At 43.2% G+C, this 16,921-nt stretch overlaps 1 protein-coding gene across 2 annotated transcripts in view; it reads right to left on the bottom strand.

Moving 5' to 3' along the window:
• fbxl16 (F-box and leucine-rich repeat protein 16) overlaps positions 1-16,921 on the bottom strand; it is a 173,861-nt gene that overhangs the window by 4,143 nt on the left and 152,797 nt on the right. The window contains exons 4-6 of one of the 2 annotated variants that reach the window (XM_078559057.1): positions 1,205-1,273; positions 985-1,069; positions 127-190 (exon numbers count right to left, since the gene is read on the bottom strand). In XM_078559057.1, the coding sequence (XP_078415183.1) occupies positions 127-190; positions 985-1,069; positions 1,205-1,273 (218 nt within the window). The remainder of the gene's footprint in view (positions 1-126; positions 191-984; positions 1,070-1,204; positions 1,274-16,921) is intronic. The other variant, XM_078559058.1, reaches the window with a different exon arrangement.

The raw sequence follows: 16,921 nt of genomic DNA on the forward strand, positions 1-16,921 counted from the left end.
CAAGTGGAGAACACAAATATCCTTGTATTTTTTATTATGAAATAGGTCACCTGGATAGAAATTGGGAACAATGCCTTCCACTAAATTGCTAAATATTGGAATTTTAATCAAATTGAAATTAATCACCTGCTAATGAAAGTAATCGTAAACTCCTCATTCCAAAGAGATGTTGTAATCCAAAATCTTGTACCTGTGGAAAGAAGAATATGAATAAGTTATTCACCCAGGCATTATTTCATAGATATGAACTGCATTGATTTCTATTTGTGTGGGGTAGGTATGAGGTAACACCAGGAAGGTGCAGGTAACGTCAATAAGCTCATTTAAAAAGAGGTTGTCCTCAGTGTTTTCAGCAAGAAAACAGGCAACAAACCCTGATATTTCCTAACTGTTGTTACAGCATCATGAGATAGTAAAGATGGTTCCCAACCCATCAACTCTCCTGCAAGTTTTCAGTAAATAGGGCATTTTGCACAGGTGCTTTCATCTTTATCTAAATCCAGATGTTGGGAAACTGCTTTTATTCATGTAACAAAATTTCTACAACTTTTTTCTCATTACCTGTACTGCTTGCTTCTCCCCAACATTGTTTACAAGGCAAACGTACTGAGCATGTTAATTTACTGAAAATCCTGTGCTTATATTGATTCTGTCATTGTGCATTTGGTTTATTATTAAATCTATCAACTTGGAAATTATCTGCATTAGTAACTGCCTCTCTCAATGTTGTACCTATTAATATTGTTATCACCAGTCTATGCTAATTCTAGTATTGGGCACACTGCCAACAGCATCGTACTATATATTTGTACGTATCCGTCGTTGTGAACGCTGTGTTGATCATGTCTCAGATTATTAATTCTGACAGTACTCAGTGTTACTGCAGATTGATTTGACTGTTTCTATGCCCTTCCTTTTAGTTATCATTATGTGGAAATAACTTGAGAACTTGAGTATTGAATGTGTGAATATTGTAATACTCACCTGACAGCACCATCTCAGGTACAGACTGCGCAGGGAAGACATTGTTGAGAGATAACCAAGTCCAGTGTCAGTGATTCGCACGCATCTACAATGTCAATGACATGTGGAATGATTAGAAGGAACGAGGGGAATAAAAACAGTAGCAGTGTTCAATTGAGATTAACAACCAACTATGGTTAAGTGTGATGGACAACTAGCCACTGTCAAATGAGATCATTACTTAAATGGAATTGAACGGTTTTCAATATTCAGAAGTACCAAGATGTGTTGTCTGGAGGTCAACTTGATTCTGTTAAGGAGAAAGTGCAAGACTCATATTAATCAAGTGATTATTAAAAACAAGCAGTAAGCCTGACAGAATTGCACACTAAGCATCCTGTTAGCATGTCGCTGCAATAAAATAGAATAACTAAATTGCGGCAAGAAAGGTTAAGCAGTTCTTAGATATTAACATTCTGGACATGGTCGAACTGCTCTGTATGGACCCTGCCACCGGATTGCAGATGCATAATTTAAGTAAAATCAAGTAACCCTTCCATCTAAAAAAACAACGCAGTATCATTCTGCAGTTTGACAGGGGCAACACAGGCAAATACATTTCTCATGATGCTCAGCAGGGAGGTGCCTCAATAGTTCTTGCAATTGCTGCAGTCACCCTTGTTCATGTACAGAGTCACAATCACAATCATCCAGGTGAAAGAGGAGAATATTCCATCACACTCCTGACTTCTGCCCTGTAGTTGGACAGGATTTGAGGAGTCAGGAGGTGAGTTACTTGCCCCAGAACTCCCAGCCTCTGACCTTTGTTGTGTCCAATAATTTGACCCATGGGCAAGTGGACAAAACTTGTAGCAGGTAATGAACAGTTAGAAAGGATTCAGGGCAATCGTTTATTTCAGGTATCAGCAAGCAATAAGGGGGAATTGCAGCCCTTCTCAATACAATGAAGCAGTGTTTAATCGTCAGTGGCATCCACAGTAAGTCACATGTTTAAACCAACATGAGTGACTCACTCCCAGATGCATGGGATTCACAGGCCTTTTCATAATTTTATATTTTATTTCCTCCTACCACATGCAGATATTGTTCTTTTGATTCCACCTGTAAAGTTTCCATTTATAACCTTTTTTGGGGGGAGGGGAAGGGACAAATTATTGTGTTTTTAAGATCCCACCTAGAAGCGGGTATGTACAAGCAATCAAAATACTGTGAATGCGAGAAATGTGAAACTGAAACACACAGCAGATGGAGAGAAAGATAGTGTTAATATTTCAGGTTGATGACCAATTCTGAAACTCCTCTTTCCCACAAATGTCCTGCTGAGTATTTCCCGCAATCAGATTGAGAATCACTGTTCGGCACCAGTAACAAGTTTTATATTAAGTAAAGCAAAAATAATAATCAATATATGTGTAGTGGGACCTACGGCAGCAGGTGGCAATGTTGGGGGAGAGCACCGAGCAGGAGAACTGATTGGCTCCTGTGGGCCCCGCCCCTGCAGAGAGTAGTGTCTTTGACAAGCGGAGGGGGTGGAACCAGATGCCATGGCATGAGGGAGAAAGAGGCAAGGACTAATCCAAAGATAAAAACAAAAAACTGCGGATGCTGGAAATCCAAAACAAAAACTATATTTCACCCCTTTCCTATTTTTACTTAGTTCTGTTGAAGGGTCATGAGGACTCGAAACGTCAACTTTGCTCTTCTCCGCCGATGCTGCCAGACCTGCTGAGTTTTTCCAGGTATTTCTGTTTTTGTTAAGGACTAATCCTAGGCTTGTGAGTGGCAGTTGGCAGGAGCCTAGGGCAGCTTGAAGCTCCTGAGGATGGCTAAGGAGCCGGGAAGAGAATTGGAAACCTAGTCAAACCGACTGGCAGCACCTCTGAGTCTGAGGAAGTGAGAGAACAGGACTGCAGCCAGGGGCTGGCATCAGACAAGCCAGAAAAAGCCTGGTTTGTGACGGCATTGCTGAGTCAAGGCCCCGAATACGAAAGAGATCTGGAGCATCAGCAGTGAATATTCTCTGTAAATAGTTTGTTTCTTGGAGTTACACATTCCCTTGAACATTGATACCCTTTTGATGCCAATGGAATTCAATGACCTTGTTTTATAACCTTCGTGCAGCCCATGTGCTTAAATCGCACATAATTGTACAACTAAATTTTATACAGAAAATTTAGTGTTGTGTTACAGGGCGTTTACAGAATTTTTATTACATGATAGAAAGGCCCCAGAAAACATAAAAGGTTGAGAACCCCTATTCTATACAAATGAGCCCAGTCTGGCAGAAGGGGTGGTAATGATAGCCTGAGGAAGGCAGCTTCATTATTGTTACAATATAATTGTGTATTCGTCTATGAAAAGCACAATTATTCTCCATGTTCAAAGAACACAAATTCTCTTAAAAGTGAGTGTCGATTCACCATACAACCATGGCGGAAAACATCAATATTGAATTGCAGGGAATCCTGCAGTGAGCCTAGACTATTACAATTTTGTGTTGGAGTCCTAGTTATGGCTCAGGTGACTCCTGAGGCCACCTACAGCCAAGTACTCCCAGGGCCTTAAATTTACCACATACCTTTAGCTGATTTGGCTATGTCTGAATTATCACCTCCATAAAATGTTCCTCAAGTTTCAAAGGCGGAATCTTGTGTGGTGGGAAAAGAGGCCAGCAGGGAGGCAAAATGTCAGCTTCTTAATGGTGGGATGAAAGTTGGCTATTAAGTTGGCAGCAGATTGAGGGTGGATCATACTTCCTGATGGCAAATGGTAGGAAATGCCATGTATGCTGATTAAAGTACGACTTTGCCAGGTAAATTGTACCTTTGGAATTAAGCATGCAGCAAACGAGAATCAAGTGCCTTCAGATTCACGACTGGTTCCAGGTGGTGTGGCAGCAAGCGAGGTGGTCATCCTGGTGAATTTGGGCTGAGTAGGAGCTGCTTTTCTAGTTTGGGGAGCTCTGTTGAACCAGGGGAGAGGAGGCATAGATGTATCGAGATCGGGTGGCGGCTGTGAAAGAAGAAGGCTGACCAAGGGAGGGATGGAGGTGGCAGCCTTACGAAGGCTCACAGGGGACATAGGGAGGAAGCTGGACCACACAGGAAAGTTCAATATCTACAGACGGTGGTTCAATCTTGATTATGGGGAGATCAAGGATTATACAGGGAAGGTCAATGGTGAGGTCCTGAGAGTTGAGGGTAACAGGGGGCAGGTCAAGGATGATGGAGAAAGGATAATGGATGATCAGGGTAACAGGCAGTTCTGGTAAGCTGGAGGGTGGCGGGGCTGACCGATGGTGGCGGGGAGAAGCTCTAAGGTGAATAGTTGGTCAAGCGTGATGGGGGGCTGCTGGTGGGTTGAGGGTCATCAAAGGTAGGGTAAGGGCAATGGAGCAACACACCAGACAGGCCCATGACATCCTTATTGCATTTAGATTCCAGCCAGAATGAAGCCCCAGCAAGATCTCTTGATCTCCTCACGAAAGGTCACTGTGTAAGTGCCAGCTGATCCAGGGATTACAAACTCCTCACAAATAGCCAGACTGATGCTACTGGATGGCAAGGAGTGGATGCCAGTCCAGGTGCCACTCGACCCCATGAAGTAAAAGTGGGGCTGGCGACTTCCTGCCCGTCCCTGCCGCATGATTGGCTGGACCCTCGCCTCTGCCTATGTAATTGGTTGGCTTCGGTGTGATTGCATGTGCCCAGTTGCTCCGTTTCCAAGCAGCAGTGCCATGTACTTCCGGTCCTGTCATCGGGATCCTCAACGCGAGCGGAAGATTTTGCCCAAAATCTGCATTTATGGTTATCTCATCTGTTGTTGCCTCCTATTTGTTGGTTGACAAGCAGCAGCTTACAGGATGGCTTTGTTGTATTGGGCAAGTCTCAGGACTTTTTGGGGAAAAATTCATTCACAGAGTGCTGCTTCTAATGGCGCCTGATTCCCTGGGGCAGGCAGTGTCCTGGGCTGTGCAGGCAGCAAGAAACAGCATTAAATCAACGCTACTCTCCCCTTTTATATTGCAATATCAATTTTATTGACTCTGGCACCCGGCTTACAATAACATCATGCCTTTATTTTGTAAAATCCCATTAGACATTATTGTTTTATGATCAATAATTCCGATACATCTGTTTCCTCAGCACACTCATTGCTTTTACCAGCACACTTAAAAAACATAATTTTAATTAAGTTCCTGTGATAAAGCAAGTCGAGTTTCAAGGCCAAAAACAATATCTTCCTCGGTCTCTTTCTCTGAACAGAATGGGCAGGTAAATGAGGAAACAGCAATGGTCAGAATTACTGGGATAAATCACACAGAAACCTGGGTCTGTCAGCCCATTCATCAAAGTTTTGTTTATGACCATGTGACAAAAGAGTCTGCTGCTGAGCACTCAATTAATCAGAGTGAGAAGGAACAAAATGGCTAATTTTCTCAAGAGAAGCATGTTTGTGGGCTGGTTTCAAGGTCAACTACTGCTAATTATAGCAGCAGAAACAGCAGCAGCCTGGAAACAAACCTGCTCCAAACAGACCTATCAGACAAATGGATGTGGCAAATGTGCCAAATATGCTGTCTGTGTTTTTCCTTGTACGTTCCACAGAACCTGCTCAGGAGGACTCATTCCAGACATATAAATTAACTTAAAATGCATCTTTCTGCCATTCAATTTCACAAATGCAATCAATCCATTTCTGCCAACTACCATAGTTTCTTATACTTCTGTGATAAATTGCATCCTCTGATAGAACACACCAGCTCCTTACAGTAATATGCTGCACCATATCCTCTAATAAAACAAGATTCTTCACTGCACCATTCAGTAATATATCATGACATCTAATATAACATAATGCCCATTATAACACTTAGTTACACAATTGACTATACATGGTAATTGTTCATTATTTGTGGATTTAACTTATTTATTTCAATGTGAATTATATTAATTTATTTAATTCAATGTGAAGTGACTGTACTACTCTACATAAACTTTAATTTCATTTTAAATGTTTTCCCTTTGAAGAGTTGAAGATACACAAAGAACATCAATATTGAAGGAAGGAGTGAACTGTATGAAGAATAGGAAGAAAAGTGTGCAGTTATATAGCACCTTTAATGACACCAGGATGTCCCAAAGCACTTTACAGCCAATGATGTGTTGTCACTGTTGTAATGTAGGAACATGAAAGCCCATTTAAGCACAGTAAAGCCTACAAGCAGCAAAAGACCAGATAATTTATTTTAGCAGTGTTGGCTGAGCAATAAATGTTGGCCAGGGCACCGGGGAGAACTTCACTGTTCTTTGAGCATGGAGGATGCTTGCCATGGAGCCCTAGAGTAGTAAGAGAGAGAAGAAGAAAGGGGGAGAGAAAGAGAGAGAGGCTGTAAGAGAAAGGGTGAAGTCAGTTCATGGTAAAAGAGGTGGTAAAGGGAAAGTGAAAGGCTAAGGGAGAAATAAAAAATATCCAAAATCCACATTCCGTATCAGTCAGTCATTGGTCAGTCAGTCGATCAGTCCATGGTCGATGAGAGGTTGCATGCCTTCTTGAACTTTCTCCTTGCTCTCGTCTTCAGCCTTTGTCATCCGCCCTGCTTCAAAATCAGCTACACCTTGGTGAAGCAGGGCTTGCCATCAAGGGTGGTCCAGTGCACTCTCTTCCCAGCTGTTGAGGTCAAAACCAATCTTCTTCAATCCATAGTGGACACTTCCACTGAACCTCCCACTTGCACTCAGATTCTCCATACCACCTACTGCCCTCAGAACAACAGCCCTCTTGTTGCCCACTGCTTCTCCCTCTCAGCATGTGTTAAGCTACCTCACACCCTTCAACAGGGAATACACAAACCCACTCCCATTCCTCTTGCAGGAGAAGCTGGCACACAATGAAAGGGAGTTGTCAACAAATGGTCCTCTTAAACCTTCTGCTGGGACCTCAGATCTTCTGAATTGAGGGGTCTTCTGGCATAAGCAAGCACCAGATCTTGCGCTGGTGTTGGTTGCCCCTGGGATGCATTGCCTGAAATGGGAAGTCAGAAACAAATACTCCTGTCTCACTTATATGAATAGGTTGAGTCTGTATCTATCACCCCTTGGGGAAGACCCTATGAAGTCTAGGGAAACTGTTAGGAACTGGAGGTGGTTTTAAATAAGTTATATGTGTATTTGTGAGTGTTAGAAATAAGCTGTAGCTTTAAGTTTAATTTGTATATTTTTTTAATTTGTGGATTAAAAGGGTGAAACCTGGACCTAATTTCATTTAGAGTTTTTCTCTGGGAGAATGTTGCCTGCAAGTCTGCGGGTTTGTTTGTGTACCTGCATTTTAATGAGGTTTTATGACCCTTGAAGTGGTTTAGGGAAGTTAAAACAAAGTAGGAAAAAACTGCTGTTGTCTAGCAATAGCCCACACAGACACAGGAAAACAGAAAGCAGTTTTAGTTCAGTTGGAAGCAGGTGCCAGGAGAAGCTGGTCAGAGAGGGAACTGCAGGAAGCAGGTTCCAAAGAACGAAAAAGAAAAGTCTCAAAACCAGGCAGTGGCACAGGAGAAAGATCCCAAGAAGACCTTCTAGTCAAAGGAAAAGAAGAGGAATCTGGAAAAGGTCCTGTTAAGTGAAGTTGTGAGCAGCAGAGGAAAAGGCTCCAAGTTGAAAGACAGAGCTGCAGGGAGGAGACTTGGAACACTGAGCTTGTGAGAAGCCAGAAGATCTGAGGAGACAGCCAAAGGGTGGTGACTCCTTACTATGGGTTTTTGGAGCAGTTGTGTACTGCTTGGCGCAGCGAATACCTGAGAGGATGCATGAAGGGTGAAGTCTGAATGCACGTAGAGATCCAAGAGGAAGGAGCATTGGAAGAAGAGATCGAAAATCTGGAGGTGGGCCATTGTGGAAGGCGTCCGAGAGAAAGCGTCACTTGGGGAGACAATTCCAAGACGAGTTCTTTGAGAGTGGAGATTAGAAACCCTCATATGAAAGGCGAAGTTCAGTGAGACTGGGTGGCTCACTGTGTGACAAGTGTCTGGGGGGAATTGATGAGAAATCCATAACATCTGTTTTGGATGGCATCAGTCATTTGGTTTCAGAGTGTGGGATGTCCGACCACAGGTCGCCTATTAGTTAACATAGAGTGTATATTTATTGTGAACATTAGAGTATAAGATAGATTTTTGTTAGTATGCAGTTACAGCATATAATTACAAAGGCTAATGAAATGCTATCCTTTATTACGAGAGGAATTGAACATAAACGTAAGGATGTTAAGCTTCAGTTATCCAGGACATTGATGAGACCGCATCTCAAATACTGTGTGCAGTTTTAGTCTCCTTATTTAAGTAACCCTTAATTAAGTAAGGAGTAATTAATTAAGTAATTAAGTAAATGCTTTGGAGGCAGTTTCAGTGGAGGTTTACTAGATTGATACCTGGAATGAGTGGGTTGTCTATGAGGATAGGTTGGACAGGCTGGGCTTGTTTCCACTGGAGTTTAGTCCACTGGTGACTTGAATGAAGTATATAAGATCCTGAATGATCTTGACGAGGTGGACATGGAAAGGATGTTTCCTCGTGGGTGAGTCCAAAACTAGGGGGCACTGTTTTAAAATTAGGGGTCGCCCTTATAGGACAGAGATGAGGGGAAATTTTTTTCTCTCAGAGGATTGTGTGACTTTGGAACTCTGCCTCAGAAGCAGTGGAGGCAGGGTCACTGAATATTTTTAAGGCAGAGATAGATAGATTCTTGTTAGGCAAGGGAATCAAAGGTTATCGGGGGTAGATGGGAATGTGGAACTCGGAACACAAGCAGACAGCCATGATCTTATTGGGCGGTAGAGCAGGCTCGAGGGGCCGAATAGTCTACTTCTGCTCCTATTTCATATGTTCATATGTAACTTGTGTCATCTCTACGAATCTGTATATATCTGTTAAGGTATAGCTGGAGTGAAGGAGTAGTGTAATGTAGTTCATCTTTTTTTGTTTAATAAATGTTTTATTCTTCTGTTAAAAGTTCACCAGCAGACTCCTGTGACTCTGTTCAGTAGCCGCTCTTCGTATTTCTAAACCAAAAAATAAAAGTTAGGATCTATCCAGCCAGGTACCACCCAGGGATTGGACTTGTCCAGTAGTAACATAGGCTGGGATCATAATAGCAACGTAAAAGCAGTGAAGATTGCTCATAACAGGTTTTCATTCCAATTTCAGTCATGTACCCTAGGCATTATGGAGGAGCTATTGTCAATATGGTGGAGGGTACACATGGTACAGAATGAGTGCATGTATGGAGCATTAGGCACTTATTTTACACCCACTAAACGGCACAACAAGATGCATTTTCTGGTCTTCATGGATCAGCTACATACTGCCTTAATCAGCTAAACCAGAGGAGGAGCCATGTAATTGCACAGGATGAGTTAGTGACAGAAATGTAATGATTGTTCACAACATTCTTTACTAACAGTAGCACTTTCCAGCTTCAGCCACTTTGATTCAGCAACTAACAGCTAATGTAGAGGTCAGTGGAACACACATTATTGTAGAATTTAAGGAACTACTGTTTGCATTATGTTAGATTAAAGGGTGTACAGTCTAGAATCTTCAGGGAAATGAAAGAGAAAATAGGTGAGGCTACTGTTAGTGATCTATTGTTAGAAGACCATAATGCATCTAATTTATTGGAGCATAGTGAATGTTATCCTGTTATCTCTAATCCCTTTTCAGTTATACCAGCCCTTTCCCTGGCCAGACGCTCAGACTGACCAAAGTACATGTAACCTTGGATTAATTTTCAAACTTTGCCACAGGTTCACGGCCCTCATTACCTCCGCCACCAAAATATTGCACACTTACGCCCCATATCAGTCTTCCAATCTGAAACTCTCATCTGTGCTTTTGATACCCCTAAACTGGAATATTTATCCAGGGATAAAGAACTGTCGCTATGAGGATAGATTGGAGAGGTTGGGACTCTTTTCCTTGGTGGGAAGAAGGCTGAAAGGAGACTTGATAGAGGTATTCAAGATCCTGAGGGATATGGACTGGGTAAATAATGAAAAACTGTTCCCACTCAAGAGAACATCAAGAACGAGAGGGCATGGATTCAAAATAATTGGCAAAAGGAGTAAATGTGATGTGAGGAAAAATTTTTTCACCCTGAGGGTGGTTGGAGTCTGGAACAGACTTCTTGAAAGGGTGGTGGAGGCAGGTTCGATCAAGGTATTCAAAAGGGAATTGGATTGCTACCTGAAAAGAGAGAATGTGCAAGGTTATGGGGATAAGGCAGGGGAGTGGGACTAGGTGGAATGCTCTTTCAGAGAGCCAATGCAGATTCGATGGGCCAAATGGCCTCCTTCTGCACTGTGAAGATTCTGTGATATTCACAGTCCTGCACTAAATCCAGCATATCAACCACCCATTCTTGGTGACTAGCACCCTGTTGGCCAATACATCCAATTAAAATCTTTGCCCTTGTCTTCAAGTTGCTCCACAGCTTTGCTCCCACTTATCTTGGCAACATTCTCCAGTCTCGCACCACCCCTGTACTCTTAAGCTCTTTATTTCTGTACAGCTCCCCTTCTGTCTGACCATTTTTGGCAGAGATTACAGTCACTTCAGCCATACTTCCTAGAGCCTGCTAACTTTTGACTTCTTGAGCCTCTTCTAAACACCTTCTCTTTCAGCCTAACCTTCCGACAGCTCCACTAACCTATCTCCTACGGCTTGTCATCCATTCCCTTTTTCTGTAAAGCGCTTTGGGATATTTTGTATTTTCAAGGTACTATATAAATGCAAGTATCATCGTTGTGGTTGTCTTGGTACGCAAAAAGCAGTAAAATATGGTTCAAAGAATTATGGGCAAGTTATCTTAGTATCCCTCTTGGGGAAAGCAATGAACAACATTTCCTGGAAAGCCATGTGTGTTCAAACTCCAAAGCTTAAAAGACGCAGCCAATGTGGATTTAGTAAATCATGCTGATAAATCTACTGAAATTAACGACTTAAAAATGCTGGGGCTTGAAGCATGTAGATGTGAATTAAGCACACAACTAAGGAATCTCAAATAAAACTAGGGATTACAAGAATTTATTCCCTCTCTCCAGAAGCAACAAGGGAAGGCAGCAGAAGCAACAGCAGGACTGGGTAGCATGAATATGGCAGTGCCAGTTGTAATAGCAGCTCAAGAACATAAGCCCAGGGGTGGAACAAATCTAATTAAAATAGAAGATGCAGCATCAGCGCCTGGGGGTGACACAGACCAAATAACTAAACTTGATTGTTGGATCTGGCCAACAGGCTATTTAGACACTCAAAGATTAGGCTGTTTTTTTTTTGCTATTGTTATTAAACTGCTGCTCGGCACAGGAGACGAGTGAGTGTCAGATGGCATTCTCAAAATAAAATGCTTCTTTAGTCACAGTGGAGCTCCCCCTTCCAAAGATGTTGAAACAAGGGCTCCGGTTCCAAACAGCACCCGCGTGGAATATGTTCCTTGGTTGTTGAACTGGTTAAGGGGGGATAGCGGACTGAGGAGGACGAGAACAATAAGGGCAGAAAGATAACAGGAAAGCGCGAAGCCAAAATCTTGTTTACAATTGGATGCATCCCATTCCTGTGCTCCGAGGGCAGAATTTAATCTGTGACTGAACACATTGTATTCTCTAAGGGGATAATTATTGCCAACGTTATTCAAAATACTAACCTTTTGTTGTTAGTGCCTTTGACGTCCCGGTTTGCTCAAAACAATCCTCCCATCTGAACGGCCAAATAGAATAGGCCCAGGCAGGCACAGATCCTGACTGCAGGGGGCAGTCATATCCTATTCAATGACAGGAACCATGAACAAGGGGTACAGCTTGCTGTGGCCGGCACAGAGCTAACTAAATGCAGGGATTCTATGTTTTCCATAAAACACAGAAAAACCTGCCATGAGAATCGGGAGCTGCAAGAGCCACATTCATGACAATAGATCCAAAGGAACTGAATGAAAACTGCAATTAAATTACCTGGTTGAACTAAAGATTGTCCTAGAAACAATGCCAGTATTATTGCTTATCTGCTTATATTTCACCCCTCTCCTAACTATACTTCAGTTCTGTTGAAGGGTCGTGTGGACCCGAAACGTCGACTCTTTTCTTCTCCACCGATGCTGCCAGACCTGCTGAGTTTTTCCAGGTAATTCTGTTTTTGTTTTGGATTTCCAGCATCCGCAGTAGTTTTTTGGTTTTATCCCAGTATTATTGCTCTCCAGTAATTTGCATATTATTGACATACATACTTTCTTAAATCTATGAACCCTCTTTATTCTCCACTTACGTTGTTTTCCTCCCCTTTTTCTTTCTAGGCCCCCTGTCACATCTTCATCCTGCATTCTTGCCAAATGCCATTCCCCAGTTGATAAAACAGGCTGAGGACCTGCATCAAATTCTGCACCAACACTGCTCACACAACAGTCCAGAAGGAATACCAGAGTGGCTTCGTTTGACACACTTTTTTTTTTACAATCTCACCTTAATTGCTCACCACCTACCAATGGTGGCCTTGGTAAGATTGAGAACTCACTATGTATGGAAACCTGGGCACGAGCCCAGTTTCTATCACTCCCTGGTTACGTGACACTAATGTGCTGTAATCACAGTGCAATCTTTCCTCTAGAGTCCTTGAAGTTTTTTTTTAAAACAATGCTATGCAAACATTACATTCGATCTTCCTGAGTCATTTCTTTGTTACCAAATGTTGTTCTTCTCTCCTTCCCGAGGTCGTCAGCATTAAAGATTCTAATTATTGGCTAATTCAATTCACCGCATGTAACAGCAAGAAATGGCTGTGTTGACTGGACACAGCAATGGCAGATCCCAAAAACATCCCAGCTGTAATGCTACAGACCTGTGCTCCAGAACTAACTTGAGCCAATCTATTCCAATAAATCTATGATGCTGGCATTTACCTGGCAATGTGTACATTTGCCCAGGTATGGCTTGTTTACAAAAATCGTGATAAATCCAACCCAACCAATTACCATCCTATCAGCCTTCTCCCAATCACCAGTGAAGTGATGGAGAGAGTCTCACTTCCTAATTATCAAAGCCTCTTTGCTACCGACAAGACATAAGTCAGGACTGTGATGGAATACACTCCACTTGCTTGGATGGGTGCAGCTGCAGCATCACTCCAAAGCCGAACACCATGCAGGACAAAGCATTCTGCTTGATTGGCACCCAATTCACTCGCTTGAACATCTGCTCGGTTCAACATCAGTCGGTTCAACAATATAGCTGCCATGTGTACAATCTACAGGATGCATTTCCTCTGACTTCCTCTGCAATACCTCCTAACCTCCACCATTTAGGGGAAGGGCAGTGGCTGTGTGGAAACACTATCACCTCCAAGTTTCCCAAATCGCACATCATCCAGACTCGAACAAGTATTGTCATTGTCGCTGGGCCAAAATCATGAAACTCCCTACTTAGCATTACTGTGGCAGTACCTTCATCACATGGACTTCAGTGATTCAAGAAGGTGACCCAGCAGCACTTTCTCTATGGCAGCTAGGGATTGGCAATAAATGTTGACCTTACCAACCAAGAACTGGCTTTCTCTCTGCCTTCCTGGAATATGTTTGCACCTGATTTGCATTGACTTTTATCCTAACCAAGAGGACCTGTAACATTAACACAGATTTGTTCACGTTTCTGATTAGTCGTGAATTATTACATTCTCGAATTTTTGCAAACCCATTGCCGAAAATACAAAGGGAGCTAAAAATAAAAATAAAACCAAAACAGTTTTCTCCTGCAATGCGACAACCGTGCAATGAGGGAACGCATTTTTGAAAATCTGGCCTCTCATTTTGACAGTAGATGTATTGGGGGTGTATAAATAATTCAATTATCTTTCAGTTGTAACTTGTAACAAAGCCAAACATTTTCATCAGTCAATTTGTGCTTTCAGTTTCAGCGCAATAGTTAGGAAGCAAATTTGAGCACAATCTCGATAGCCAGCTTTGATCAGTAGCCCAGAATGTATGTGCGTTGCTTACAGACTGCTGCAACAAGGGCACTGCAGGTTCTTCACGAGGAGCATTAGTTGCCTAACACTATTGGGTCACGTTTTCTCATTGACTACCTTGGAGGTAAAAACCATCTTCTCCACGCTTTCCTTGCCCCGTCCGATCCCTGTTTGAACAATTTTAGCAGGTTTTGGCTGTATTTCTGCTAACACCGAGTTTCCCTACCTCAGAGGAGGCAAAAATAAATGTTTTCAATCTTTCCCAGCTTGCCCAGTGTGATTGATTGAACTAGACAAGAAAGCCCTGTTAAATTTTAAATCTCCCTAGGGCCAGATAGTTAAGACTCTGATGCCAGGATCGTGTGGCGTTTCTGGCATCCAACATTGCTACGGAGCATGGCAGGTCATAGGCTGCAGGGTGTATTTCCATCATTTTCATCGTTCAGTAATACGTGCATCTACTGATGGGCAGAATACGTATGCTATGACCAACATTGCTCCCAGCAGGACATCGGGTAAGTAGCTTCAGGTTCCCGTTTTCTGGTGCAATGGAGGATATTTGGCCATCCCAGAAAGAAAAACCAGTAAAAATTGGAAAATAAGAACACTGGTCCGAACTGGTCTTGCATACTTTAAGATGGAACACCGGTAAAAACTGGGGAATAAGAGTACTGGTCTGAAGTGTTTTTTTTTCCTTCTGGGCTGCTAACTGCAACGTGAAATCACTGACTCCAGCCAGCATTCAATGGAAACGCTTTCAACTTCCGATCTCTGAAAACAGGGGACTGACTGTTGCGCGCCCACCTGAATCAACTTTCAGGCAGGCCTTTAAATGGGCGCTCGGTACTCCTGCCCAGGTGGGGGAGAGGGGAGTTGCGAGATGGGGATGGAGGCGAATTGGGCTGTTAACATATGCAAATCAGAAATCTATGCTTGTTGTGGGATTGCAACATTCAAGGTGAAGTAGGCAAAGCATGCACAGTCCATGCTCAGGCCTCATTAGCATTTCTCACCAAATTGAAGGCACGAATTAGATTCTTGTAGGGCAAATCGACCAGTGACTGCACACAGTCAGATGGCAGGTAAAGCCTCTTTGGGGTGGGGTGGAGGGGTTGCTGGTGAAGGCTTAAACATTTTCAGGCAGTTCCATTTCCTGCAAGGCATAGAGGGGACTAACCACAGATCTTTAAAAGGACCACTGGAGGCCTCTCCTAAAATGTGATGTGTGGAGCGGTTTAAGATTTTTTTGGACAGCCAGGAGGAGCTGGAGGTGCACACACTTCCCCCGCCCCCCCCGGACAGGCCTTACCTGCCATTAGACGGCATTCAATTTCTGGTTGATTTTGCCCTGGAGCAAAGGATCAATTGGTTCTTGCAGTTTGGTAAGAAAATGTTAAGGAGGTAACAAGGCCCAAAGCTGAAAATGGTTTGGGGTCTTCCAAACTGCCACATTAGATGGGCACAGTGGGCACAATGCCGATATTTTGCCGGTTTGATGTAAAATCCAAAAGTCTTCCCCACGGTAGAAGTGTAGGGGGCCAATTTTTGCCTTGGGTGCAAATCAGCTTGAAATGGTTTGGAACCGGTGAAAATCACATCTGTAAGATCAAGTGCCAGTAGTATTTTCCTTTCAAACAGGCAGAGGTCCATTACACAGGTGCTGTTCCTTCACCCCGTTTTACTCACTGTGCCAAACCCAGCCGACGCTTAATGCCAAAGGACAAAAATTAACCTTAGCATCTACCATAGGCACAATCCTACCCTCTCTAAGTCAAGTTGCAATAAACCCCAAACATGGAACATGACATCATATCCTGACATTTCCATAGATTCTTTTTAGATGACTCCTAACTTTCGATCAACGCTCATCTCGCAAACCTTTACTATCTTACACTGACCTTCCGTAGGCATCTATATAATGCCCCACGTTTCCTCATTTTGCATAATACAGGAGAGAGTAATTTGAGCTCCACACTGCTAATAAAGCCTCGCAGTACAGCCATTCAGCTCAATCTTATCTCTGCTGCCTGTTATTTTTCGTAGCAACAGCCAGTGAAGACAGTGGCCCCGGAAATGCCACTTTTCCTCATTGAGAATAATCTTGATTTTTTTTTTTGCCGTTCCATCACACGTTCAGGTTTCTACACCTGCAAACAATGTGGGGAGGAGGGGGAGGTGGCCCCCCCTCCTAAACCAGGGTGGGGGTTGGGGGGTGGTGGGGGGGTGGAAAGTTCCTCCTACCTAACCCGGCTCGTCTCCACCCAGAAACCCTGGAAATGCTGCCACCACTGCCTTTACATCGGCGCAAGCCCGCCAACCAGCTTTGCTCTGCTCCACTCCACCACCTGTGCCCCGACCATTGGAGTTTGCAAACATTGCCAGGGTCGGTCTGGGATTTCCGCTATGTGAGTACATAAAACAGCGCCATCTTTGTTGCAGGCAGCTGCCTCCCCTGTCGCTGAACAGTGATGCGGCCAGCACTGCAACATGCTGATTTGGTGCATATGAGCGCAGTGCTCCACCCAGTGGTGGCGTTGGCAACGAACGCAGCCTAATTTTAACAGAGAAGGGACTAGCCTGAAAAATAACTCAGGTTAGAAGGTGGAGCTTTTGACTGAAGAGCCCCAGCTGCTCCTCACCAAGTTCTGACCGGAGAAATTAACAGCTCAGTGAATGGTAAAAGTCTATGGGCCCAATGCTCATCCACAGTTCCATGTGGTTGAGAACTGTTGCAAATCCCACCAGCGAATGACTTCCTGGTCAATTCCATACAATGTTGTGAAATTGCTGAAGACCTTACTGGATGAACAACCCTAATGTACAATCAATGTGGCAAAGTTATATGACATGAGTCATCATTCTTAAAATAACAAGTGATACTGTGGCTAAAACGATTAACTTCTGAGGACAGGTTGCACAATAGGCTTAATTTTCTTGGAG

This window comes from Cetorhinus maximus, chromosome 15, assembly GCF_964194155.1.
Source record: "Cetorhinus maximus chromosome 15, sCetMax3.hap1.1, whole genome shotgun sequence".
NCBI classification, from domain to species: Eukaryota; Metazoa; Chordata; class Chondrichthyes; order Lamniformes; family Cetorhinidae; genus Cetorhinus; species Cetorhinus maximus.